This window comes from Eptesicus fuscus, chromosome 9 (assembly GCF_027574615.1).
Source record: "Eptesicus fuscus isolate TK198812 chromosome 9, DD_ASM_mEF_20220401, whole genome shotgun sequence".
Classification (NCBI taxonomy): Eukaryota; Metazoa; Chordata; class Mammalia; order Chiroptera; family Vespertilionidae; genus Eptesicus; species Eptesicus fuscus.
In genome coordinates this window covers 10,935,755-10,962,550 of record NC_072481.1, presented here as the reverse complement: position 1 = coordinate 10,962,550, position 26,796 = coordinate 10,935,755, and the positions used below count along the sequence as shown (strand labels likewise).

General features: G+C 47.6%; 1 protein-coding gene across 4 annotated transcripts; it reads left to right on the top strand.

Annotated features, from left to right (window-relative positions):
- The first annotated feature begins 4 nt into the window (after positions 1-4).
- Positions 5-26,796, top strand: EMC1 (ER membrane protein complex subunit 1). 4 transcript variants are annotated; one of them, XM_008148150.3, is made up of 23 exons: positions 5-136; positions 3,129-3,253; positions 3,904-3,969; positions 4,210-4,303; positions 5,376-5,504; positions 6,332-6,458; positions 6,978-7,127; positions 7,435-7,602; positions 8,083-8,154; positions 8,525-8,587; positions 9,214-9,336; positions 10,534-10,630; positions 10,944-11,066; positions 12,689-12,888; positions 13,028-13,177; positions 13,836-13,997; positions 14,345-14,464; positions 16,700-16,837; positions 20,266-20,439; positions 20,812-21,022; positions 21,945-22,029; positions 23,268-23,397; positions 23,540-26,796. In XM_008148150.3, the coding sequence occupies exons 1-23, from the start codon at positions 42-44 to the stop codon at positions 23,717-23,719; spliced, it is 2,982 nt and encodes a 993-aa protein (XP_008146372.2). In that variant the 5' UTR covers positions 5-41; the 3' UTR covers positions 23,720-26,796. The 4 variants fall into 4 exon arrangements, with proteins under 4 accessions (XP_008146372.2, XP_008146374.2, XP_008146375.2 ...); XM_008148152.3 differs by having other exon boundaries at positions 35-136; positions 8,528-8,587; XM_008148153.3 differs by having other exon boundaries at positions 35-136; positions 10,947-11,066.

Below are 26,796 nucleotides of genomic sequence, written 5' to 3'. Positions count from 1 at the left end.
GTGCATGCCGGGCCGGCGGCAGGCGGGGCCGGGCTCCCATCATGGCGGCGGCGGCGGCTTCCCGGTTCTGGCTCTGGGCTGCCCTGCTTATCCCTGCGGCTGCAGTCTACGAAGACCAAGTGGGCAAGTTTGATTGGTGCGTGCGTGCGGCGGCCCCTTCGGGAAATATGTGGCTATTTTGCCAGTACCTGTCTTCTGCCTGCTGAAGCGAGGGGGGTTATCGGGCATCAGGACCGGCTAGGTTTCATAACTTGCGGGGCCCAGTGCAATAAAAAATGTGGGACCCTTGTTCCAAAGTGAAGTTTTAATTTAAGGTGGCGACAGCAGAGCATTAAACCAAACGTTGGGGGGCGCTTCTAAGCCGCCCCGCGAGACTGTGCAGGTCGCAGCCCGGGAAGCCGGCCTGGCGTTCCGCAGGCTTGGGGTTCTGGTCCGCGAGCACCGCTCCCGCCGCCCCCGTCAGGTTTCTGGTCTGCGTGCCAGAGGCTGACAGCCCTCAGTGAACTCTCATTCCTCGAATTGGCATCTCTCGGGCATGTGGACAGGACCTTGGGTGTTATACGTCCTAAACTGAGTCCTCTCGTTTCGCCTCCCTTCCAGCCCAACCCAGCTCTGGCCTCAGAACAGGTCCGCCCAAGTTTTACATCGGCCAGAGGTGCCATTCATGGAGGTGCCATTCACTCACTTAATCCTTCTCCCCCCAAGCCCCCGCTTCTTCCTTGAGGCCCTGGAGCTGGCTTGCTTTTGTTTGAATCTCAGTTTTGCCATGTAAGGGTTGTGTGATCTTGGGAAAGTGACTTAACCATTCTGTGCCGTGTTTTCATTATCTGTAAAGTGGTTTACTAATACTAGTACATTACCTCTTACAGTAGTTGTAAGGATGATCGAGATAATTCCCATAAATTGGCACAATGCCTGGCTCATTGAGTGCAATCAGCAAATGTTACCCATTATTGTTGCTATTCAGGGGGCATTTCAACCTTCAGATACCCACTCAGATAACTCCTCTGTGAGGTCTTTTCTGAACCAGGCAAGTTAATTCACATATTTGTTGAGTGCCTGTAGTGGGTCAGTGGTTATTCTAGGTGCTATGGATACAGAGAGGTGAAGGAGCTTGTGGGTCAGGTATACAGTAAGCCCTCACTTAATGTTATTCATTAGGTTCTGCAATTTTAAACAAAACCACATACATCAAAACCAAGTTTCCCATAGGCTAATTGATATAAGCAAGAGTTAAGTCCCTACGGCAAATCATTACAATGAAACAACATTATTCCAGGACCTGCTGTGTAAATGTGTGATATAAGACGGTGTGACAAATGCCACATGTCACATTTTTTTAAAAATATATATATTTTATTGATTTTTCACAGAGAGGAAGTGAGAGGGATAGAGTTAGAAACATGGATGAGAGAGAAACATCCATCAGCTGCCTCCTGCACACCCCCTACTGGGGATGTGCCCGCAACCAAGGTACATGCCCTTGACCGGAATCGAACCTGGGACCCTTGTCCGCAGGCTGACGCTCTATCCACTGAGCCAAACCGGTTTTGGCACATGTCACATTTTTAATGACGGGGCAAATGCTCACAATATAATATGTATGATTCCAATTTAGCAAATACTAGGCATATGCAATTTACAAGCTGAAAAATAAACGGAAGGAAATACACCAACATGTTAATACATTTATGGCGGTGGTATTTGGGACGTTTTTTATTTTCTTTTATATATTTTTCACATCTCTACAACGAGCAGGCATTACTTTATAGTCCAGATAACAACATTTTAAAAGAGAGCATGGATTTAGAGTCAGAAGATCTTGGTTTTACATTGTAGTTCTGACAGTAATTAGATGACTTCAGTGGACTTTGATTTACTTACCTGTAAAATGAGTAACAATCGTCCTGTGTACTTCATGGCGTGTTCATTGGATACAGTGAGAGTCAAATATGTGGAAATCCTGGCAGAAACTGTCAAATGTAATATAAGCCTGTCTCTCCACTACCAGCTTAGTTTCTTCTTAAAAAAAAAAAAAAGAAATTAGACCAAACAACATCATGACGAGGAATTCAGTGTAAGCATCATGTGTGATTAATTTGCTAGAGCAGTGGTCGGCAAACTCTTTAGTTAACAGAGCCAAATATCAACAGTACAACGATTGAAATTTCTTTTGAGAGCCAAATTTTTCAAACTTAAACTTCTAACGCCACTTCTTCAAAATAGACTCGCCCAGGCCGTGGTATTTTGTGGAAGAGCCACACTCAAGGGGCCAAAGAGCCGCATGTGGCTCGCGAGCCGCAGTTTGCCGACCACGGTGCTAGAGAATGCTGTACTTTTTAAAAAATTGTTGACACTGTTACAGATGTCCCCCACTTCCTCCCTCTTTGCCCACATCTACCCAGCCCCCGCCACACCTCCCCTGGCCTTCACCACTCTGTTGGAGAATGTAGCACTTTTTCATCAATAGCAATGTGCAAAAACACCGCCTATGTACTTGGTAGTCTGCCATACAAAGCTAATTACATTCTCTTTATGCTTAGGTAAGAGTGTTGAAAGTGATGAGGTATGTATAGTCCCAAGAAAGTATGAGAATGGGTCAAATGGATCCTGAACGTGGTGTGGGCTAGAAAAGGTTGTAGAGAACAAAGCCTGACCCAGTCTATGGAGTTTTGTTGTGAAATTTGCATAATTTTTCCTCCAGAGGTCAGTGAAAATAGAAGGAAAAGTTGGATTGTATGTTCATGGACAGCAGGGTTAGTGCCTCTTCCCTCATGTGCACTCTGAGTGCCTAGTCCCATATTAATGACTGCAGAGAGAACTGTGATGTTTGTTCTAGAGGGATGTAGGCCAGGTGCTCTTTTGGGTGTCACTGATCTTGAGGTAAACATGTGCTTACATTTAGAAGGAAGGCTTGTATTTTTCATCTATTAGGGCTATTCTTGTTCCCTTTGCTTCAGACTACGTTGTATAGAAATCTTGCTTTGGGTCAGGTCTCCTCATTAACAAACATTTCTCCTATGTCCTAAGCTAGGTCTGATGCTGATAGCCTGTGCTTGTGCAGTTGATTTTTCCAAAGCACTTTGTGTAGTGATGGTTTTGGCCCCTCACATTTCCCTTTTCTTTAGGAGACAGCAGTATATTGGGAAGCTCAAATTCGCCTCCTTGGAATTTTCCCCTGGATCCAAGAAGTTGGTTGTGGCCACAGAGAAGAACGTGATTGCAGCCTTAAATTCTCGGACTGGGGAGATCTGTGAGTAAATTTTGTAGACGGTTAGCTCAGGATGGAATGGCTGACCATAGTGAATCCAGAATGGTCTGTGGCTTGCCAAGTCTGCCTGGCTAGTTCCAAGTTAGGGACAAGTTGGCCAAAAGATGCATCTCTTACTGGATTCTGACAACGTATTTTTTTTTTTTTTTAGTCTCATCATTTAATATATTCCTATTACTGGCCTTTGTAGTTTATTCCCTCAGATCAAGTCCTAACTATTCTTAAAGTAGATATTACTGCAAAAAACACATTACTCTATTTTGCATTAAAGATTTGGATTGCCACCTTCCCAATTACTTGTACTGCTTTTAGGGATGTTTTTAGGCACTAAAATCATGGATATGTAATTTATAATTACTTTTTTGTTGTGTGTGAATCATACAGGTTTTGTTAACTTTGTCATTGTTCATTTACATGCTTGATGAGGTGGTAGTGGAGATGGGAGTGCAGAGACCTCCCCTTGTTACCCAGGGAGTGCGAGTGGGTCATCGCCAGTTCTCTGTAGCCCTTCTCTCCCTTCAAATAAAATTGGGCACCGCCGTGCAAACAAAGACCTCTTGTGTTTTCTCCCACCTGTCTTCTTGGATGCCTCTCTTTATTTCGTAGTCATGTCTGACTCTTCTGTCTCTCAGTGTGGCGCCATGTTGACAAGGGCACAGCGGAAGGGGCGGTGGACGCCATGCTGCTGTACGGACAGGGTAAGCAGAGTCCTGCTTTGCTTCTCTCATGGTGTTGGCTCCCTCTCCTCATTCCTTGGTTTCTTCCTTGCACTGGGTCTGGTAGGGAAAGGAGAAGGGGTATTCCCAACAGGAAAGAACAGGTATGCAAAGAGCTCTTACTTGCACTCATATCAGAGGCGAGGTTACCGCTAACAGGCCCTAGGAGGCTACAGAGCTCCAGTCTGGGAGATGATGTCACCATGATTTTTTCTCTTCCAGATGCAGTCACTGTGTCCAATGGTGGCCGGATCATGCGTTCCTGGGAGACTAACATCGGGGGCCTGAACTGGGAGATTACCTTGGACAGTGGCAGGTAGAGGGGAAGAAGCTGTATTTCATCTGGGCGTGGTTCAGGGCTTTGCTGGAGCACAGATCTGTGTGGGCAGCAGCTCTGGGTCTTTTGGCTTTTTCCTCAGGGACCACTACAGAGCCAAAGAGCATTACATGCCCAGTTTTTAATATGTTTTTGTTTTTTTAATCCTCACCCAAGAATATGTTTTTATTGATTTTAGAGAGAGGAAGGGAGAGAGAGAGAAAGAGACAGAGAGAGAAAAACATTGATATGAGAGAGAAACATCAACTGGTAGCCTCCCATGTGTGCCCGACCGGAATTGAACCCACAACCTAGATATGTGCCCTGATCCTGCATCGAACCCACCACCTTTCGGTGCTCCAACCAGCTGAGCCACACTGGCCAGGGCTTGATGTTTTTGAGGTTATGGAACACATGTGTTTACTCAGCCAGCATTTATTAAGCACCTCTTAGATGCAGCGCTCTGAGCTAGGTGCAGTGTTTATTGTACTGAACTGCTTTTTTTCTAATCTTACCATGACTTGAGAGCTTTGCAGTGTTGTAGATACAAGAACATAATATAAACCTTTCAGTGTTTTAATTTTGTGTTTAGAGAACAGCTTGAAGTACTGTTACATCTCTACTAAAGTTGTTTAAATAAGATCATGTGCATTAGCTTATGCATCTGATAGTCATTTGTTTGGTAAACACTTGGGGAGCCCCCGGGCAGTGGGAACACACATGTGAATGTGAGTTAGTTTCTGTCATCAAGGAACTCACTATCAGTTGGGGGAGGCAGGCATGTAGCCCAGTAATGACATTACTGTCTGAGGAGTGCCATGGTGGGGGGTTGGCCTGGTTGCTGTGAAGTCCCACGGGAAGGTGGGAACAACCCTTAGCAGATTCAGGGGGCTTGAGGGAAGCAGTATGGCCTAGTGGTTCAAAGAGGCAGAGCCAGGCTAGGACACAGATGTGTTTGAGCCCAAAATCTATTTTCTTGCCTACCCAGCTACAGTGGCAGTGTGCCCGATTGTCTCCTGGAGCCTGAGGCTCTGGAGGCGCTGGGCAGTGCTCAGCCTGTACCTGTGCTCAGTTTCCAGGCACTTGGGCTGGTAGGCCTGCAGGAGTCAGTGCGGTACGTGGCGGTCCTGAAGAAGACCACTCTTGCCCTCCATCACCTCTCCAGTGGGCACCTAAAGTGGGTGGAACATCTCCCAGAAAGGTAAGGCTGCCCTCCCACCAGATGATGGCTACCTGGTCCTGCTCTCTACAAGCCCCTCTTTCTCCTTTAGGGTTGAAGCATTGGCTTTGGCCCAGGCTTACCTTATGTTGGGATCGTGTGTAGCGTGTTGGGCTCACTAGATCTAGGCCTGAACTCAAAGGCTGTGCTACCTCTGCAGTTGCCATTGCAGTGAGTAGAAACTCTCAAACTAGGCATGAGAGCCAGTCAAGCAAGGGGACTGGCTATCTCGCTCATGGTCCTACTGCTTTTGGCTTTTTGACTTCTAGTTCAAGTCAGACTTACAACAACTCAAGAAGGCCCAGGGTGGGAGCGTAGTGAGATTTGAGATAGTTTCCAGAGGTCCTGGTTGTGGGAAGCATTGAAACTGAGAAGGAATAGGAGGGAAGGAGGAAAGATCTACTTAGACCACCTCAGGCAGGGACCAAAAAGTCAGATTCCTTATAGGACCAAGTGCATAGATAGCAGGCTCTGTGGGGATTCTTGGGAGCTGCGGTGAGCCTGGCCTACCTCAAGGGGGCAGCCTTACTCGGCTGATAAGTGCCCTATAGGATGCAGTGTTGGGTAGTGTTACCACGTCTTTTTAAGAAAAGCTAGAAATCTGGTTTTAAGTGTAAAATCTCAGTTCTGAATGTGGACAACTGAATTATTTATTAATTGAAATAATAAAAAAGGACTGTGTGAGACAAACAAAACCTATTTGGGGACTGATAGTAGATGGCCTCTGGCTGAAGACCTGGCAGCCTAGTTTTGGAGGCCCCTGCCCTGTGGCTGAAGCTGTTGCTCCCTGTTTTTCTTCCCTCTCTTAGTGACAGCATCCACTACCAGATGGTGTATTCCTACGGCTCTGGGATGGTGTGGGCCCTTGGCATTGTTCCCTTCAGCCACGTTTACATTGTCAAGTTTAATGTGGAAGATGGAGAGATTGTGCAGCAGGTAAGCTCAGGCATCTTCCTCAAGGAGCCTTGTGAATTGAGGAGGGACTAGATAGAGCCCTTCCTTGCACTAGGACCAGAGAACTCAGCTGGCAAAAGCCATTTAAGTTCCCTGTTCTGGTCACTTGGAGGCTGCCTTCTCCTCATCAGGTATTTATTTAAAGCCCTTGCATTCGCCCATAGTGCTCTCCTGTGGTGGCTAAAAGAGTTGCATAGATCCATTTGTTGCCTACGAGTATCTTGCAAAATAATATTGTAAAATAATGGTAGAGAAACCACAAATGACAAATACAGTAGATAAATGCTTATCTGAAGTGTCAGGTATTAAAAAATAATCTGGTATATTTTTCTAGCATCCAGATAGAAAATTGGGATTTTTCTCTGGCTTTGGAGCTTTCGGGAGGCCGGGGGGACAGGAAGAACTTTGGAACCAACCATGAAGAACCTTGTGCTTGGGCCCCTGGTGGGAACTGGCAGTGACACATCCTCACTGGCCTCCTGTTACGTGTCTTTCCCATAGGTCTGGGTTCCAACTCCCTGGCTGCAAAGTCTCACCGGAGCCTGCGGTGTGGTGGATGAGGCTGTCCTGGTGTGCCCTGACCCGAGCTCACGGTCCCTCCAAACTTTGGCCCTGGAGATGGAGTGGGAGCTGAGGCAGATCCCACTGCAGGTGAGAGGCCAACGCTGCTTCCACTGGCCCGAGGCACAGCCTTCGCTGCTTAGAAAAGTCTTTCTCCCAGTGTCACTGCTTCCTTCCTGGCCTTGGCAGCTGTTGAGAGAAGGGCGGGCCACTGGCTGAACTGGTGAAAGGGGAAGTGGGCCACTCTCCTCTTTGGAGAACCTGAATGGGGACTTCAGGAGCCACGTTCCATGGCCTCGTTACTTTCATTGGCAAAGGGGGGCAGAGGATGCAGGCCCGGGATGGAAATCTGACTTCTCGGCTTCTAACCCTAACCCTCCTCCCTCTTGTCTTCTAGTCTCTCGACTTAGAATATGCAAGTGGATTCCAACCCCGGGTCCTGCCCACACAGCCCAACCCAGTGGATCCTTCTCGGGCCCAGTTCTTCCTGCAGTTGTCCCCAAGCCACTATGCTCTCCTGCACTACCATCACGGGGTCCTGAGTCTGCTCAGAAACCTCCCACAGGTAACTGCAGGCCGCTTGTTTGCTAGGCTTCAGGAGCATCCAGCCAAGACACGGATGCTAGAAATCCCCGCCTTGGAAGCTGCAGGCATTTGCTTAGGATAGAAGACATTTTTCCAAAAGTGGCTTGAGAGGGTTTAGCCTTAGAGCAGAAATGGGATAATTTTTCTTCTAAGAGTTATACAGCATCTTTAGAGTAAAACTGGCCCCTTCCTCTGGGTCCTCGGGAAAGTGGGGACAATAATTACAGCTTCCCACAGATACTGAAAGCAGCGTAGGATTGAGGATTGACTGCCTGTGCCCGTTTTCAGCTGTGGATGCAGCTGGCCCTTCCTCTGCTCTCCCATGCCCTGGCCATTATGCTCTCAAGTTGGGAGAGCTTTCAAATCCATGGCCAAGGAGCCTCCCTGTAGAGGTGGCTCTCTGGAAGGCTGCTGGCTAGTAAAGGCCCATTTAGGAACTGACACCCTGCTTTTCCCCCAGACTGCCCTAGTGAGCTTTGCCACCACCGGGGAGAAGACAGTGGCTGCAGTCATGACCTGTCGGAATGAAGCGGTGAGTATTGAGAGTAAAGTCAGCACTGGGGGTTTCCTTCGTGTGTCTGCCAGGAGCCCAGGGAGCCAAAAGTCTGGGCCTAGTCTCCTGGTCACTTAGAGCCCAGGGGGCAGCAGGCTGTTGAGAACTAAGTTCTCACCCTACCTATACAGCTTTCTGTACACCCCCTTGTCCCCAGGAGTGGGACCCTAACATGATGCTTCACTTTCATCTGGGTCTGTTAAGGGTTGCATAGGCTTTGAGGTTAGGAATGAGAAATTGCGATGTGCCTTCTCCCAAGTGTTGAGAAGACAGGTGAAAGCTTCATTTTGGTAACTGGGAAGTGACCCTTCGGCTCATTTTCCTCCTTCTGTCCTTCTCTTTTCTCTAGCAGAAATCTAGCAGTTCTGAAGATGGGTCACTGGGGAGCTTTTCGGAGAAGTCTAGTCCACAGGTAGGGTGTGGCATTGGGCAGTGTGCCAGACCTAGACCCAGGAGATAACCCCAAGAAGTTGGGGGTGCAGCTTAGGCCATGAGCTGGTCTCCTATAGAGTTTCAGTCTCAAATGGAGTTTCCTGAATTGTGTAAATGATAGTTCTCTTGATCCTTGTCAGTTGGGAGATTAGGAAGTAGAAACTCTAGAATCTGTTTTTACGCACTTGCTCCTCTGGGCCTTAGTTTCCCCATTTCTTCTGGGCTCCCAGCTGGGAGAGTTGTTTTAATCTGTGCATTTGCACTGGAGCAGAGCATGGGACACTGGCTGGGGCACAGGTTCCTGCTGTGGCTCTTTCTCATCAGCTTTTCCGAGGGTTCTTTCATTTCCCCGCTGACGGTTTTACCTCTTTGGGAAGTCTCTGCTACACTGCACTGGCTTCCTCCTGGACAAATACAGTGGTTGTAATTTTATTTATTTACTCAGGTGTCTTAGTTCTGCCTTAGGACTTAGCTTCCTTTTCTCTTATTTTCCTTGCATATATTTTCTGTCTTGGCCTGGGTTCTTCTCTAGGGTATTGGCCCCCCAGTTATTAGACTTCCTCTGGGGGAATCCCTCAAGTTGACCTGTGCTGTCTGTTCCCTTAGGACACGCTGGCTTGCTTCAACCAGACCTACACCATCAACCTCTACTTAGTGGAGACAGGTCGGCGGCTGCTCGACACCACAATCACCTTTAGCCTGGAACAGAACGGCACTCGGCCGGAGCGGGTGAGTGGGAGCCTTTGTCATCGGGCTCCATCCTGTGGCACCTCAAAGTGGGGTTCTCTTTCCTCAGGGCTGGGTCACAGCCATGGGTCCTGGATTAGAGCTCTCTGCACGTGGTCCATCCTGAGCCACTGACCAGCCATAAATCCCCGTGAATAACAGTAAAAGTGGTACCGTTCATTCCAAGTTATCACTGTGCCAGGCACTGTGCTAAGCTTTTCACGATGCACTAACTGATCTAACCCTCCCATCAGTCTGGGAGGTGGTTATTACAAACGGGGAAACTGTCCAGAGATTCAGGGCCCTATCCCGAGTCACAGAGCTAGCCAGAGGTCGCTAGCCCTGCAGCTGGCGTTCTTCGTTGCTGCCTGTGTTGCCTTTGTGCATGTTCGGTTGTGTTCCTCAGCCTCTCTGGGCTGGGCTTTTGTCTCTGAAGTGGGAGGTGTGCGCCCTAGCTGGTGTACTCAGCAGTTAGCGCACCGGCCCTAGCACCAAAGGGTCTCAGGTTCAATTTCTGGCCAAGGGCTTGTACCTGGGTTGCAGGTTAGCTCCCTGGCCCTGGTCAGGTGTGTGTGGGAGGCAACCAATGAGACACATTGATGTTTCTCTTTCCTTCCCTCCCTCCCTTCCGCTCTCTAAAAATCAATGGAAAAAAACATCCTCTATCCTCGGGTGAGGATTAAAAAATAAAATAGAATGGGAAGTGTACTCTGGGCCTCCTGTTCACTTAGTGAGGTGTGATTGGCACATGGTGAACGATATGGGACTCTTTGGGTTTCCTCCATGACAAGGTCTGAGGGCGAGCCTAGCACCATTGTGTTGGCTCCTAAGAACACGTTTTATCTTATTGGAGTCCAGGCAGTAGCTGTATTACTTAGACCAGGCGTCCTCAAACTACGGCCCGCGGGCCACATGCGGGTGTTTTTGCCGTTTTGCTTTTTTTTACTTCAAAATAAGATATGTGCAGTGTGCATAGGAATTTGTTCATAGTTTTTTTTAAACTATAGTCCGGCCCTCCAATGGTCTGAGGGTCAGTGAACTGGTCCCCTGTTTAAAAAGTTTGAGGACCCCTGACTTAGACATCTGATAATGCCATGACCTAGACCTCTGACCACTCCTGAGGCTTTGGATCTTGAATCTGGTGCTCTGTGAGGCATTTGAATTCTCGCTGACCGGTGGTCTCGACTCTTTGGCTTATAGCTGTACATCCAGGTGTTCTTGAAGAAGGACGACTCCGTGGGCTACCGGGCCTTGGTGCAGACAGAGGACCATCTGCTCCTTTTCCTGCAGCAGCTGGGTGAGCGACCTCATTCAGCCCATTTATTTTAGGCCTGCCTGTGGGTTCCAGTCAGACTCTGGGGCTGTGGACAGGCTTGTGGAAGTCACATAGAGCGTACCCTGATATTTTTCCAGAGCATGTCACCTGCTTTTGAGGAATTCCTTAACATTCTTGGCTGGGACATGGAACTTTCTTCCCTTGACTTACTGAATCCAGCCCCTTGCTGTGTGGCTTCCCTTTGTCACACAAGAGCGGCAGGGCATCCCTGAGCCACCGAGGAGAGTCTCTTCAGGAGGTGAGGGGCCTAGCGTTGTGCCCACGCTCTTTCCAGCAGGGAAGGCGGTGCTGTGGAGCCGGGAGGAGTCTCTGGCGGAGGTGGTGTGCCTGGAGATGGTGGACCTCCCCCTGACTGGGGCGCAGGCTGAGCTGGAAGGAGAATTTGGCAAGAAGGCAGGTATGAACCCAACAGGTTGGGCCAGCAGAGTTGCTGCAGGGGATGCTTGGGAATGTGTCTGTTAGTTGGACCACTGGCAATGCTGTCTCACAGCATCTCTGGCTTCCAGGGTGCAGCCGGGTGCCAGTCTGTTCTGAGGCGGCTCTGAGACCAGTTTGTAGTGCTTTGTGGCCATATGGTTTATGTACCCATTCTTTTCAATGACCCTCTAGGGAAGGGCCTTGAGGAAAAGAAACTTAGTTTAGTATAGTAAGAGCTACCATTGTCTGAGCACCTGAAATTTGTCAGGCACTATACACCCATTGTCCCCAAAGCAACAGCCAGACCTTTCTAGAGAGACATGGCTGGGTTGACTGACCCAGTTGTTGTGGCCAGTGCCCTCTGAGCCCGGCCACATCCCAACCCCCAGGATGGACTCGGTTCCCTCTACTCTGAACCACTCCTACCCCCCATCTCTGTCCCTTCCATTCATCTCGCTATCCAACAGGTGTTTACTGAGGGCCTACTCTGGGCCAGGTACCCTGGTAGGCATTGCAGTTTTCTTAAGCTGAGGATTAATTTGACTTTACTATTTATTTTTGCTGCCTGGATCCAGCGATTCAAGGTAAAACCTGCTTTCTGCCACCTTGTTGCTCGTTGCCTGTCCACATGACTAGCTCTTGATTAATTCTTTGTTTTCCTGACTTGCATCAACAAGGTATATACTGTGTGTGCGTGGACTGCTATGGCTGTTACTTGTCATGTTTGCCTCTCACTGCTCTTCCTTGACCTGAATAAAAATTACATAAGAAAGGGCACCCCTCCTTTTCAGTGAGCACTTAACGTGTACCCCACACTGTGCGAAACCCTGTATGTACATCATGTGTCATCTTGCTATAGCCCCGTCAGCGGATTACATGCCATTTAATGATGAGGAACCAGAGGCCAGAAGATCAAGTACATTTCCCAAGGTCACTGAGTTAGAAGCAGTGGAGTTGGGATTTTAACCCAGGTCTGCCAGACTCCAGAGGCCATGCTCTTTACCCACCACCCCGGGTGCAACATTGCTTCAGTGACCAAATCTGCCCTGTGGAGGAGATTTGAGGGTCGTGGTGTCATTGATGGAGTCGGGGGAGAGTGAGTGATAGCCCTGGGAATTGGTTGCAAGTAGATCTGTTGGGTACAAGTCAAACCGTTGACAGAATAGGGGTGAAGCAGTGGGAAATGGAAGTACCCATTCATGATACACATACATATGTACCCCTGCACCCCACATCCCTCCCTCTTTTGGTTTCATGGCACCCAGAGCCTTCCTCTGGCCATTCTGGATGTGTGGCTGTGGTGGAGACATTCACAGCATGGCTGCATCCTGCATGGCTGATCCCTGACCTCTTAGTCTCCTATTCCAAGATCCAGGCAGGGGCAGTACTATGAGCCAGGTGAGTAGGTTTGGAAGTTCCTGCCTGGCTGTACCTGAGTGTGAGACTGTTGACATCAGACACAGGACCGCTCCTTGGACGTGCAGCCTGAGGTGTCAAGCCACAGGAGAGAGAGCGACACAAGCAAGTACCCCCTTGCTGGACACACCTAGTCTGGTGGGGAGGGAGCCTCAGCTGTATTTATTACCTTTTCCTTGACACCAGACGGCTTGCTGGGGATGTTCCTGAAACGCCTCTCGTCCCAGCTCATCCTGCTGCAGGCGTGGACTTCCCACCTCTGGAAAATGTTTTATGATGCTCGGAAGCCCCGAAGTCAGATTAAGAACGAGATCAGCATCGACACCCTGGCCAGAGATGAGTTCAACCTCCAGAAGATGGTGGTGACGGTCACAGCCTCAGGCAAGGTGAGGGGGTGAGCCCAGGTCCCAAACCTCCAGAGGCGCCGGGGTGGTGGGCGAGAGCATGGGCTCTAATTTTCATGGATAGAATCAGTTCTTTGGTTTGTCTTTCTAGTCGTGAGCCGGTTATTTGTTTATCTTGCAGCTTTTTGGCATTGAGAGCAGCTCTGGCACCATCCTGTGGAAACAGTATCTCCCCAATGTCAAGCCAGACTCCTCCTTTAAACTGATGGTGCAGAGAACCACTGCTCACTTCCCCCACCCCCCACAGTGCACCCTCCTGGTAAAGGACAAGGTGAGGCCACCTCTGATGTGAACCCAAGTGGTGTGGCTTTTGGTGTTTTGTAACTTAAATTCCTCCTAGGCCTTTGGAATTGTATGGGAGTTAAGGATCAGTATTCAGAGGTTAGAGCTCTGTGTCTCCCAGTTTTTTCCTGCGTGGAGGGACCATCCAGGACTGAGGTGGGAGTGACTGGAAAGGGGGGTGACTTTACCAGATGTGTAGTAAGCCAGCTCGTCTTCTTCCCCAGCATAGGCGGCTGGTGGTGGCTGAGTGGCTGTTTTCTCGCCTGTAGATGAGAGACGGCAGGACCCAAAGCTCTTTGTATCCCTGCCTCCCAGAATTGGATGGGTTTTTGTGGGTTCATTCTGGTACTGTCAGAAGGGAGCTGGGAAGCGTTCTGCTGGAATGGCTGCCCTGGGGTTGCTGGTTTGGTCATTGACCATTTTGTTTGCCCCTCAGTCTGCCCGGTTCTTGGTTAGCTTTGGAGTCAAGAGGAAGTTTATTTTCCTTTTGACACATTAAGCCTTGGGGACCATTCACCTTCTGCCAAGACTATTTCCCACGAAGAAGACAAAGACTAAGGCATCCAGCACAGCTGAGCTCAAGTCCCAGATTTACGCCTAGGATGTGCATTCTTTCCATGGTGAGATCTGACAGTCTGCCGTTTCAGGAGACAGGAATGAGTTCTCTCTACGTCTTCAATCCCATTTTTGGGAAGTGGAGTCAGGTGGCTCCCCCAGTGCTGAAGCGCCCCATCTTGCAGTCTTTGCTTCTGCCCATCATGGATCAAGACTACGCCAAGGTGCTGCTGTTGATAGACGATGAGTACAAGGTGCGACGTCTTCAGTGGCTGGAGAACACCCACGTAGAGTTGGGTGTTGGGGAGGGGGGGCCCGACAGCAGCCAGTGTACCAGGGCTGGGGGCTCTCTGCCGTCAGCACACATTTGGGCTTGTAGGGCATCTCTAAGCGACTTGATTACTCTTTGTGCACTTAGGAAAACTCAGGGTCTTAACAGAACGAAAATTGAGCCCTAATTGAGCTCAGTAGACTAATTCTTTAAGATTTGCATTTTATTAAGGCTCTCTTTGATGGGAAATAGTAACAGTAATTGAGCAAGTGCTTAGAGACTCCTGACCTTTTTCTTTAACACTTTTCTTGGGCTCTCTGGATTTTCAAGGTCACGGCTTTCCCAGCCACTCGGAATGTCTTGCGGCAGCTTCATGAGCTAGCCCCTTCCATCTTCTTCTACTTGGTGGATGCAGAACAGGGACGGCTGTGTGGATATCGACTTCGGAAGGTAGGGAAGGGGCATCCTGGCAGGACCCTTCAGGGAGAGATGTGGGTGTTTTCTGGTTATTTGCCTAAGAAGTCAATTATGCTATTCATTCTATTGAAAATTTTGATCAGCATAATCCTGATAATCTGATTCAAAGTAATTTTCATATTTATTGAGTGGCTACCACATGGCAGGCATGGTTCTAGGTGCTGTGGAAAAAGCAGTGAACAACAAAGTCTGCTCCCATGGAGTTCTCATTCTGCATTCCTTTTCTATGGCAGTGAGAAGGGACATTGTTCTCCATTTGGGGGAAGGTAGAAGGTGGGAATGGGGGTTGAGTAATAGTACTTTCTATATGAATATGGTGTTATTAACTCACTCTTGATAGAGTGTGTGCTTTGAGTTTTATTGTAGAAATGGAATAGATTTGCTCTGACCCTGACATACTTGAGTCCAATTCTTACAAACAGTGGCTCTGAGGTCCAGCTCGGAGGTTCACAAGGGCCTGGTCTTGGTCTCGCTAGCAGGGCTGCATAGAGGAGTAATTTGTGGCCTCACCAGACGGCCCTTCAGTCCTGTCTCTTAGGGCCTTTGGAGAGGCACTGTAATATACACAGAGTGGCCAGGTTATTATGATCTCTGAATGCATAATAATCTGGCCACTCAGTGTACTTCTCTTGAGTACCTCATTTATTTGATATCAAAGATACTATAAATTGTGCACCTGATCAGTTTTCCCCTTTGCACTGGCTGATAGAAAGCTCAGGGCAAATAGGTGGGTGATCTCCAGCAAAAGTCTAGAATACTTTTGGTACCCATTTGAGATACAAATACACTGAGTGGCCAGATTATTATGGGTTCAGAGATCATAATAATCTGGCCACTCAGTGTAGAGATTAAGAGCTTGGACCCAACTGCCTGTGTGTGAAACCTCACTAACTTTGTGACCTTGGGCGTAGGATTTTTCTACCTCTCCTTTCTTGTCTATGAAATAAGATGATAATGGCACTACCTCCTAGGGTTATTGTGAGGATCAAGGACTTAATACATATAAATCACATAAAGCAATGCCTGGCACACGGTAAATGCCATCTAAATTTATTATCTGTTGTTTTAAAATGTAATGTCTTTTTCTGACATCTTGTAACAGCCAACCTTTCACGTAAACAGCATAGGAAATGGTCTACCCAGAAAACATATTCTTGACCCTTGTGAGTGAAAATAAATTGCCCTTCCAACTTGATAAAAAGGAGACCCTGAAAGAGACAGTTCTTTGTGGATACAGGGGAGCAAACTCGAGTGTGTGTGACATGAATCAGTGGAATCCTGAGGATGTCATCGGAGTAAGTGGTGGCCAAGGGCAGACAAAGGAGGCAAAGTTCCATGGGGAATAGGCCAAGGGTGTATTAGTCTTTGACCTCTGAGTGAGTTTACTGGTGACCTTACTCTCTGGGGATGTTTTTCATTGTAAAAGATTAAATTGACGCAGAAGCGCATAAGCAAAATGTGAGCAGACCCTTTCCACCCCAGATGTAAGGCCTGTCAGGAGTTGGCTGTGCATCTTCCACGGTCCTTCTGTGTATTCACAATACTGTGTAAGCAGCTGTATGGACCATATAAATAGGTGGTTCATAGATATTTCTTCTTAGTGAAATGGAATTGACCTTTATTAATAGGATTTTTGATTTTTTCTATTTTGTTAAACCCATGTTTAAATGAAAGTATAATATTAAGAAAAATCCAGATTTCTGAGGTTATACCTCAGTGACCTTTCAAAAGGGAATATTTGTGTACATGGCAGTCAGATCAGGAAGCAGAACGGCACCAGAACCCCGGTGGCTCTTGTGCCCTTTCCCCTCCCTCTGTAGTAACATTTAACCAGACAGATTTGCTTATGGTTTCCTGTGACTCTAAAGAACCTTTCCTATAATACTTCAAGGTCCCTGCCAGCTCAGTAATTTTCTGCTGGCCCAGGATGCGGATTCTTTGATTTTAGTAATAAGTGGTAAATTTTCTTTGGATATTTCCTACTCAGATAAACAATGGGAAGCTATTGAATAAATCTTCAGCTTTCTTAATGGCTTCAGTATATTTTTAAATCAAACTGTGAGTTATAAAACTTGTTTCATAAACCAGAACCTTCTTCCAGCACTAAGGCTGCAGGTAATGAACTGTAGGGCGTGCCCAGCTACTGTAGACTCCAGTCTAGGCATAGCCTCCTGACTACAAGTGCCGGCTTCCTTGCCTTTGCTCCAGGATCTCACCACTGAGCTGAGTTGGGAGCTGACCATTCCCCCGGAAGTACAGCGTATCGTCACGGTGAAGGGGAAGCGCAGCAGCGAGCACGTTCATTCCCAGGGCCGTGTGATGGGGGACCGCAGCGTGCTCTACAAGGTACGGCAAAGCAGCCTGGTACAGAGTAGGAGAGCGAGGGTTTGAATTCTGGCTCTAGAATTTGTAGGTGCATTATCTCCCGTGAGTCATTTAATCCCTTTGAGCCTAAAGTATTGTCTGTGAAATGGGTACACTGTGCCCTTCTAGAGTGATCATGATGAGACTCATGCTTAGCCTAGGGCCTAGCTTATGGCCATTGCCTAATTGATGTTAGCTGTTATTATTAGTGACTAGAGGCTTGGTGCATGGGTGGGGTCCCTCAGCCTGGCTGGCGATCGAAGCCTATTGGGGGGGCCAACCAGCCAGGAGGAGAGACCGTGGGAGGTTGGCTGGCCGGCCCCCACCCCATCATGGCCTATGGGTGGGGGGCGGTCGGCAGGGGGAAGGGGCCACGGGAGGACGGCCTGCCGCAGGAGGTTGGCTGTGGGAGCACACTGACCACCAGGAGGCAGCTCCTGCGTTGAGTGTGTGCCCCCTGGTGGTCAGTGTACATCATAGCGACTGGTCAATTGGTCATTCCGTCATTCAGTCATAACAGTCACTTAGGCTTTTATATATATAGATAGTACTGATAGAACTGTCTGGGGTTAAACCTTAGTTGATTCATCAGAAAGCCTGTCTCTATGATCCAGCACTCTAGTTAGTAGTAAAGGGTGGGAGATGGAGAAATGACTAGTGGGCTGCAGAACTGTCCTATGAGAGCATGTAGTCATTGTAGTAATGGTCGTTAATTCCACCCTCTAGCACAGCAGAGACTGAGCTAGGAGGAAATGTAATAGAGCAGGGTACCACGACCAAGGACTTGACGGGAAGCTCATTTGCCAAGCGTGAGGCAGAGCGCAAGCCTCTGGTTGGGCTGTCCAGGTTCAGACTAGGCTCTGCCGCAGGCTAACTGTTCATTGTGGGTAATTCGCTTAGGCTTCCTGACTTGTGTTTTCACTGATGTAATGGAGATTGTAGCCTGTGTCATAGGATTACTTTGAAGGTTAATGATAACATATAACATGATTAGAATGGTGTCCTCCACACAGTTAGGATTATTATCAGTGCTGCCAGCTTGAAATCTTTACTGATGGCTGCCTTCCATGTGACCGCAGTGTTTTACTTGTTCAGAATAACCAAAATAATACATATTCTGAAGTCCATTTTGACTTGTACTAGAAAAAATTTACTGTGTAATTTCATTCGTACGAGGTAAAATATACTAGAATACTGGTGTTTTCATATGTTGAAAGCATGATAAGAATAGGGCTCTTGGATTCATATTCATTATGCAAATTTTTAGGTTAGTCTCTTTTTTAAATAAGCTTTTTTCTTTTTTTTTGGCTTAATTTTAGACTTACAGAAAGGATGCAATACTACATAGAATCCCATAAGCCCCTTCTCTAGTTTCCCCTTGGGGACCATAGTACATCTGTCTAAACTAAGACATCAACATTGGGGTAAGACTGTTGACTAAACTCCAGTCTTTATTTGGGTTTCATCAGCTTTTCTATAAATGTCCTTTTCTGCCCCAGGTCCAAGCCAGGGCTCCACATTGCATTTAATTGACATTTTTTCATGACCCTGATAGTTCTGAAGAGTATTAATCAGGGGTTTTGTAGAATGTCTCTCAATTTTGGTTTGTCTGATGTCTTTCTCATGGCTAGTTATAGGTTTTTGGAAGGAATACCATGGAGGTGAAGTGGGCTTATTATTATTTTTTGAGTGCCAGTTGGGTGCCAGGTATTCTAGACACTAGGATACATCAGTGAACAAAATAGATATTTCCTCTCCTCATGAGGCTCTCATTGTATTTAGAAGAGGCTAATAAAGAAAGTAAACAGCCCTGACCAGTTTGGCTCAGTGGATAGAGCGTTGGCCTGCGGAATGAAGGGTCCCTCCCCTCCCCCGGTTCGATTCCAGTCAAGGGCATGTACCTTGGTTGTGGGCACATCCCCAGTGGGGGGCGTGCAGGAGGCAGCTGATCGATGTTTCTCTCCAATCGATGTTTCTAACTATTCTTTTCCCTTCCTGTCTGTAAAAAAAATCAATTAAAAATATTTTTAAAAAATAAAATAGGGTGGTTGTGGGGGGGTCTCATTGAGAAAATGACACTTAAGTGAAACTTGAAGGAGTGAGGAGTGGGGAAAAGCCTTTTGGACAGAAAAATCAGAGCATGCCTGAAGTGTTCTAGAAACAGCAAGGAGGCTAGCGGGACTAGAACGGGGTCTTTGAGGAGGAGAGTCTGGGTTGCTCAGGTCAGGAGGTGACAGGGCCAGATCACAGGCCATCACTCTGGCCTTTTGGGTGAGACAGAGCCATGGGCAAGTTTTGAGCAGAGAAGTGACAGAAGTGACTGAGGTGTTAACAGGTTCATGTGGCCTGCTGTGTTGAGATGAGCCTGTCGTGGGCCAAGGGATAGAGCAGGCAGACAGTTAGGCTGTTGTAATAATCCAGGTGAGATGATGGGTTGGTGACAAAGGATCTGATTCTGGATACTTTCGAAGGTGAAGCAATAGGTTATGTTGATGCATAGGATGTGTGTGTGTTAGAGAGAAGGAGTTGAGGATGACTTAGAGGTCCTAGGTCTAAGACACTGACGCATGGGGAGCTCTGAGAGGGAGCAGGTTTTAGCAGGGGTGGAATAGGAGTTCAGTTTGGGGCAAGTCAAGTTTGAGATAAGACATCTAAGAAGATAAGATATACTGAGCTGGCAGTCTGTTAGTCCAGTCTGGAGTTCAGGGAGAGGTCTGGCCCAGATACGTAAAGTTGGGCATTGCCAGCACCCATAGATGGTGTGAAAGCCATGAGACGGTGGTTACCGTGAGAGCAAGTATAGATGGAAACATACAAGAGATCAGGAGATGAGGAGGAACCTGCCAAAGAGGCTAGAAGGCGTGGCCAGGAAGGCAAAAAGAAAACCGGGGAGCATGTGTCCTGGACGCCAGGTGGAGAAAGTGCTTCAAGACAGGAGTGACCCCGTGTCACATGGTACTAGTAGGTCATGTAAGAAGAGAACTGAGACTTATCCGTTGACTTAGTGATAGGGAGGACACTGGTGGAGAGAAATAGCGTTGCTGGAGCAGTGTCCTTAGGCCAGCGAGTGAGCAGACCTGGGTTGTATCTTGAGTTACCCATGTCTGTGACTTGAGCAGGTTGCTTAACTCCTGTAAGACATTACATCTTGAAATGTGGGTAATAATAGTAGCTACTTTGCAAGGTTGTTTATGGATTCAGTGAAATGAGGTAGGCAAAGCACATGGCATGGCACTCAGCAGATGACGAGTGCAGCGGTGACGGACTCTAAACAGGAAGCTCTTCTAACCAGGAAACCTGATTCCTCTGCCAGGCCAGTGAACTCCAGGTTTGCCTCCCTCCAGGGCTCACTGTGGCGTGGAGCCCATGTTGTGCCCTGTGGTTCTGAGGAGCTTTTCTCCCCTCCCCAGAGCCTGAACCCCAACCTGCTGGCCGTGGTGACCGAGAGCACAGACGTACACCACGAGCGCACCTTCATCGGCATCTTCCTCGTGGACGGTGTCACTGGGCGCATCGTCCACTCCTCCGTGCAGAGGAAGGCCAAGGGCCCCGTCCACATCGTGCACTCAGAGAACTGGGTGGTGGTAAGGACTCGCAGATGAGCTTGTGTGCCAACAGGGACACACTGTGTTGCATCATTTGAGAAATAGGGATAATAACTGTCACCTCTCGTCTAGCTTACAGCAGCATCTGGCACATAGTAAGCACTCAGATGTTACCTACTATAATTCCCGTTTCCAAGAATCTGGAGAATTCTTTGTTTCTTGTGAACTCTGGGTAGCCTAGAGATAACTACTCTGAAAGCTAGTAAACTTGTTAGCAAGGAAGAAAACGGGGTGCTGGGTGGTTTCTTTCCTTCGTGGGCATGTAGCCAGTCAGAAAGGTGTCTTCCCATGTAATTTCCCCTGCCCAGTTGGACTAGCAGCTGAGCCGCTCGCTGCCCCTCTTCTCTGCAGTACCAGTACTGGAATACCAAGGCCCGGCGCAACGAGTTGACCGTGCTGGAGCTCTACGAGGGCACTGAGCAATACAATGCCACCGCCTTCAGCTCCCTGGACCGTCCTCAGCTGCCCCAGGTCCTCCAGCAGTCCTACATCTTCCCCTCCTCCATCAGCGCCATGGAAGCCACCATCACGGAGCGGGGCATCACCAGCCGACACCTGCTGAGTGAGTGACCGGGGCGGGGCTGGGGGCGGTCTCTGGGGGTGACTGGGTCTCTTAGGCAGCCGCACTGAAGGACAAAGCCAGTATGCCTTGCTGGCAGAGCCACGTTTGACCATCATAAGGGATGGTTAGTGAGGACGGCTTTATTTCAGCAGGAAAAGTTCCTCGTCTGGCTTTGCCATCCATAAAAGATGATACGTTTTAATTCTCATTTCTGATGAACCACATTGTTTACTTTGCTCAGAAAGGTGAGCCCTGTGTCATTCCTAACAGATGGCCTGTGCTGACTGCAGACACTGGCACGGTTCGGTCTCATCCTTAGGTAGTTCTCGCTCAGGACTTAGTGATGGTTAGTAAGCTGCTCTGTCTAGTTGATTTTACCAAAGACATTGGGGACTCAGAGCTTATCAGGCACTTGGTACTACTATTTTATTCTCAAATATGAGGAGGACAGCCCTCTTGGCAGTTCCCGTTAAGCCCCACTGTTTCTGAATCGAACAGCTCTCACGTCCTGTGTCCTCCCTGGCCTTGCTGCACTGGCGCACGTGGCTTGTTTGGCTCATGGGAAGGAGACTCGTTGGTCAGGGCAGGTAGTATTGGAGGGAAAGGAGGGGATGAAGAGATCTGAGTGGCCCTCTGTGCTCATCTCTCTCATCATTACCCATGTCTTGATTCTAGAACTTTATTTCCTGATGTCTCAGGATATGTGAGGAAACCAGTATTTTCAAAAGTGGGAACCTTCCTTCAGACACATACGTATTATTAGATTATCGTTTTTGGCCATTTAGGAGCCTCATTGACACCCCCCACCCCCCCACCCCCTTTTTAACTCAATATTAAATTTCTGTGATAGTGACATTTTTGCAGCTAGCCCTAATCTGGGGTTGATTGGTGTGAACATACACTTTGACTTCTTTCTGTGCAGTTGGACTACCTTCTGGAGCCATTCTTTCCCTCCCTAAGGCCTTGCTGGATCCCCGCCGTCCTGAGATCCCAACAGAACAAAGCAGGTGAGGCCCCTGTGGGCAGTGTGAAGGCTCTGACCGTAGGAACTTAACCTGTTGGTCACCTTTGGTCCTCAGCCTGGTACGCGCGGTCCTGCTGTGCTGGAACCTGGGGATGTAGCAGTGAACAAGTCTGACAAATACGTCTGCCCTCATGGAGTTTACATTCTGGTTGGGGGGATGGACAGTAAATAAGTTGAAATGTTAGCTACTCGTAAATGCTGAGGAGGAAAAAAGCAGAAAGGGGACAGGGGCTGTGCTACTGTTATGAATCGTAATGTAAAAATCTGTGTTTTCCGATGGTCTTAGGCGACCCTGCTAGCGGTTCTCACCCACAGGTTGAGAACCGCTGCTGTAGAGCCTAAGACCATCGGAAAACACAGATATTTACATTACAATTCATAACAGTAGCAAACTTACAGTTATGAAGTAGCAACAAAAATAATTTTATGGTTGGGGGTCACCACAACATGAGGAACTGTATTAAAGGGTCGCGGCATTAGAAGGGTTGAGAACCACTGCCCTAAGATGATGTCAGTGAGTTAGAGGGAGGGTGGGAGGCCAGTGGGGCTAGAGCAGCTGGTGGTGGGGAGACAGAAATGAGGTCAGGGAGGAAATGGGGGCTGGGTCCTGTAGGGAAGACAATAGCTTGCCACTGTTAGTATGTTTTTGAATAATTCCAGCATGGTTTCTGCATATTCTCGCACCCATCCTGAATTCTTTTCCCTTAGGGGTCTGAGAAACTGGGCAGCAGAAGGCACAGTAGATCTGTTTTTGCACAAAGAGGAAAGGAAGGAAGGGTATGGTTTGGAGTGAAGAGAGACTATGGGGGGTGAAGGAGGGGAGGATAAAGCTGGGGAAAAGACATGGGGCGATAACAGGGTTTTCTAGAGGAGTGTAGACGGGCACTCTGGGTTGAAGGGCAGGAATTGGCCCAGTGGCTCAGTGTTTTGGTTTTAAAATGGCCTTGACTTTCCTCCCCTGGTGTGAATACTGTTGTCCGTATGTTACTTGTTTTTAGATTTAGAACAAGGTAGGAATCCAGATCTCAGTCTTAGTCTCCACGCAGCTTGCTTTCTTACAGCCTTCCTAACAGTTAGCTGCTAAATTTTTAACTGCCTAGTAGACTTTGAAGGAAGATGTGAGGCTAGATATGTGGCCTGGAAAGCTCCCAGGGCTCTGAAAGGGCAGCCAGGGGATCGCCTTACAGCAGTTTGAATGCCGTCCCGACTGATGTTTTGCAGAGAGGAGAACCTAATCCCGTATTCTCCAGATGTACAGATACACGCGGAGCGATTCATCAACTATAACCAGACAGTTTCTCGAATGCGAGGTATCTACACTGCTCCCTCAGGCCTGGAGTCCACTTGTTTGGTGAGTAAAGCCCACAGCCACCCAGCTGTGACAATCCTTGGGGACACAGCTGAGGGTTCCGTTTCCTTTCCTACCCGAGTTGGAGGTCGTGCGGATCACTGGCTGCCTTTCTTATCCGTTTTTCGTTCCCTCTGCCTTCCAGGTTGTGGCCTATGGCCTGGACATTTACCAAACTCGAGTCTACCCGTCCAAACAGTTTGATGTCCTGAAGGATGACTATGACTACGTGCTAATCAGCAGTGTCCTCTTTGGCCTGGTGTTTGCCACCATGATCACTAAGAGACTGGCACAGGTCAAACTCTTGAATCGTGCCTGGCGGTAAAGGCCCAGGATCTGCTGCCCGAGAGCGGAGAGCCGAGGGAGCGAGGGTCAGCAAAGCTCCAGCTGCAGTTTGACAGGGTGATGGAGGGTGTGTGAGCGCTCATCAGCTAAGAGTTGTGAGGGAGAAGCTGGACTCTCATGGAGACTCCTTTTGGGATGTGTCTGGTGGATGGAGGTTGAACTCTCTCTCAGCTGAGAATCTCAAAGCATCTTAATGGACTTTCCCCTGAAATTCAAAGGCCATTGCCCTATTTCCTCTCTTTGTCCATCTATGAATGTTTTGTGTGTTTTTTATAAGACCTCCCACAGTTTTCTCTGTTATGAGGCCTGTTTAAATTGATTTTGGTTTGCCTCCTGTTTCCCAGGTTAAATTAGGAATCTTTCTGTTTCCCTGCTTCTTGCTTGAGTGGGAAGGGAACTCTTACTGACCACTCCACCTTTACATGCATCTGCTGTTTACATTGGGGAGGAAGGAGGTCCGTCCTTCGCTACAGTTTGAGCACTGATCCAGCCTCTCGTGGCTTCCTGCACAATAACTCCTGGTTGAGGAATCTGTATGTGGTGTCAGACTTATTTTAATGAGCCTCTAGTTCCATGTTCTCATTCAGGTTGGGCCACCTAGTCTTCGTTTCAGTTTATTAAAAGCCAAGTGTGTAAATAGCATCTTGGTTTGTGGATCACTGCCCAGGTCTTTCACCTAAGGCTGTGGTCGGCAAACTGCGGCTCGCGAGCCACATGCGGCTCTTTGGCCCCTTGAGTGTGGCTCTTCCACAAAATACCACAGCCTGGGCGAGTCTATTTTGAAGAGTGGCGTTAGAAGTTTAAGTTTAAAAAATGTGGCTCTCAAAAGAAATTTCCATCGTTGCACTGTTGATATTTGGCTCTGTTGACTAACGACTTTGCTGACCACTGACCTAAGGCATGTGCAAGCTGAGGCCTTTTAATACTACTGAATTGTCTGAACCTTGAAGAGATTTCAGGGGAGGGAGGAGAGAGAACCCGCCTGTTTGCAGTACCTCATGATCCCTCATTTCACCCACAGCCTGGGCTAGCCATCTGATAACCTTGTTAGAGAAAGCCGTCCTGTTTAAGAACCTCGTTATTTATTTTTTAGTTTTATATAAATTGACACATGTGGGTCACTAGATTGCTCTTAAAATGAGATTTCAAATCTTAATGGATCTTTAAGAAATGGAGGGGGAAAAAAGGCAGAGGTAGGAAATTGGCATGTTGTGGGTGAGGCATTGCCGATTGGCTGGGCTGTTGTCTCTGCTGCAAAAGAAAGATGTCCTAAAAATTTTCCCTTGTTCCGGATTTGGGGAATAATGGGGCTATTCTTTACTGTGAAGAATGAAATGTACAGAGTAGACCTCTAGCCCTGTGGGGGGCGAGGTACATTCAAGCGTCTGAATAAAGTGAGTGACGAATGGCACTGTTTAAGTTCTTTTTTGTGTGGTTTAGGAACACTTTGAGGCTACTTTTGTATTAGAGGGTACAAAAAGCAATGCAGAAATGGTTTTTAGAAAACTTTAAAAAATATATATTTTTTTATTGATTTCAGAGAGGAAGGGAGGAGAGATAGAAACATCAATGATGCAAGAGAATCATTGATCGGCTGCATCCTGAACGACCCCTACTGGGGATTGAGCCTGCAACCGGGCATGTGCCCTGATCGGGAATCGAACCTTGACCTCCTGGTTCACATGCTGAGGCTCCACCAATGAGCCAAACCGGCCGGGCTTCTCAGTATTTCTGAACCTTGAGGCAGCACAGTTCTGACCAGCTGTGCTCAGCCTCTATCTGTGGCTTTTGACTCTTTCTGATGGGGTTTTCTCCTCCTCCTCTTTTTCCGTGCATCTGCCCCCTTCTCTTCATTAACTAGGTTAACTTTGGGGCCACCCGCAATGAATGTTTCACTTAAAAGGAGATTCTTTAGTATTTTGGATGTCATTATTTTTATTAGTTTGGTCAACATACATGATATCTTAGTGTAAAGTTGACAGCTAAATTCAATGATTTTCAGTCCCTGTTGGGAATAATGTATAAAATGGCTTATGGCTTTCGTTAATGTTTCCTTAGCCTTTGACTCTGAACAGTAATTAGTTATTGGCGAACGTGCATGAAGTAAACACAGAATTATAGTTTTAAATTTTGGGGGAGGAGGAGAGGGGTTAAATAGTAATGTATTTTGCCCCACGCACCTTCTTAAAACTGTAGCTTATTGATTTAATGCCACTTTTGCAAGAGGCTGTTATCTGCTCCCCTTCCACTGCCCCCAACAATGAAGGGTGAGCAGGCTCATGTGCAGATAATACAGTTTTATCACTGACCTTCAATTATTCAATTGATAAGCACCAAAACAAGTTATAGAGTTAAACTTTTCTGAAACCCAAATAATTTTTGTTAGCGTCCCTCCAGGATTTATTTTGCTTAGAGTCTACAATTCTAAATTGGGAGTCGACTCATTCTGCCTTTCTCTATGGAGAATTCTGGGCCTTGACTACTCTTGTGTGCACTGGAGCAGATGTGAAACTTTAATCATTCCTTTGGCCCTGTGATTAGCCATCAATCTTTGTCAGGCTCTTTCATTTTAATGAGATGATGTTACTCCTCTTCTCTGTTTTAAAGAGTGTGAAATTGTATAGCTCCATGCTTCTTGAGCACAAACAGAAGATACGCACCAGGAAGTTTAATGTAGATCTCCTTGGCCAGTATCTCACCTCCTTACAAAAAGCACTTGGTTGAAACAGACACATAGACACTGAGAGCGGACTGGTGGTTGCCAGAGGGGAGGGAAATGAAGGTGGGGGATCTGAGAGAAAGAAGTGAAGCAATAAGTACAGATTGGTAGCTACAAAATAGTCACAGGGATGTAAAGTACCGCATACGGGATATGGTCTGTAATATTGCACTATCTACATATAGTGGCAGTTGGGTACTGGAAATATTGAAGGGGAAACACTATGTAAAGTATATGATTATCTAATCACTATGCTGTACACCTGAAACCAATCCAAAATAATACTGAAAGTAAACTGTAATTGAAGAATTAAAAATAAAAATGATTTTAAAAAAAAA

Excerpts from the sequence above, each read along its gene's own strand:
- EMC1 (XM_008148150.3), top strand. The coding sequence starts at position 42 with ATGGCGGCGGCGGCGGCTTCCCGGTTCTGGCTCTGGGCTGCCCTGCTT. Across the intron at positions 3,970-4,209 it reads CATGCTGCTGTACGGACAGG|ATGCAGTCACTGTGTCCAAT; the intron begins GTAAGCAGAGTC and ends TTTCTCTTCCAG. Across the intron at positions 23,398-23,539 it reads GCCTGGAGTCCACTTGTTTG|GTTGTGGCCTATGGCCTGGA; the intron begins GTGAGTAAAGCC and ends TCTGCCTTCCAG.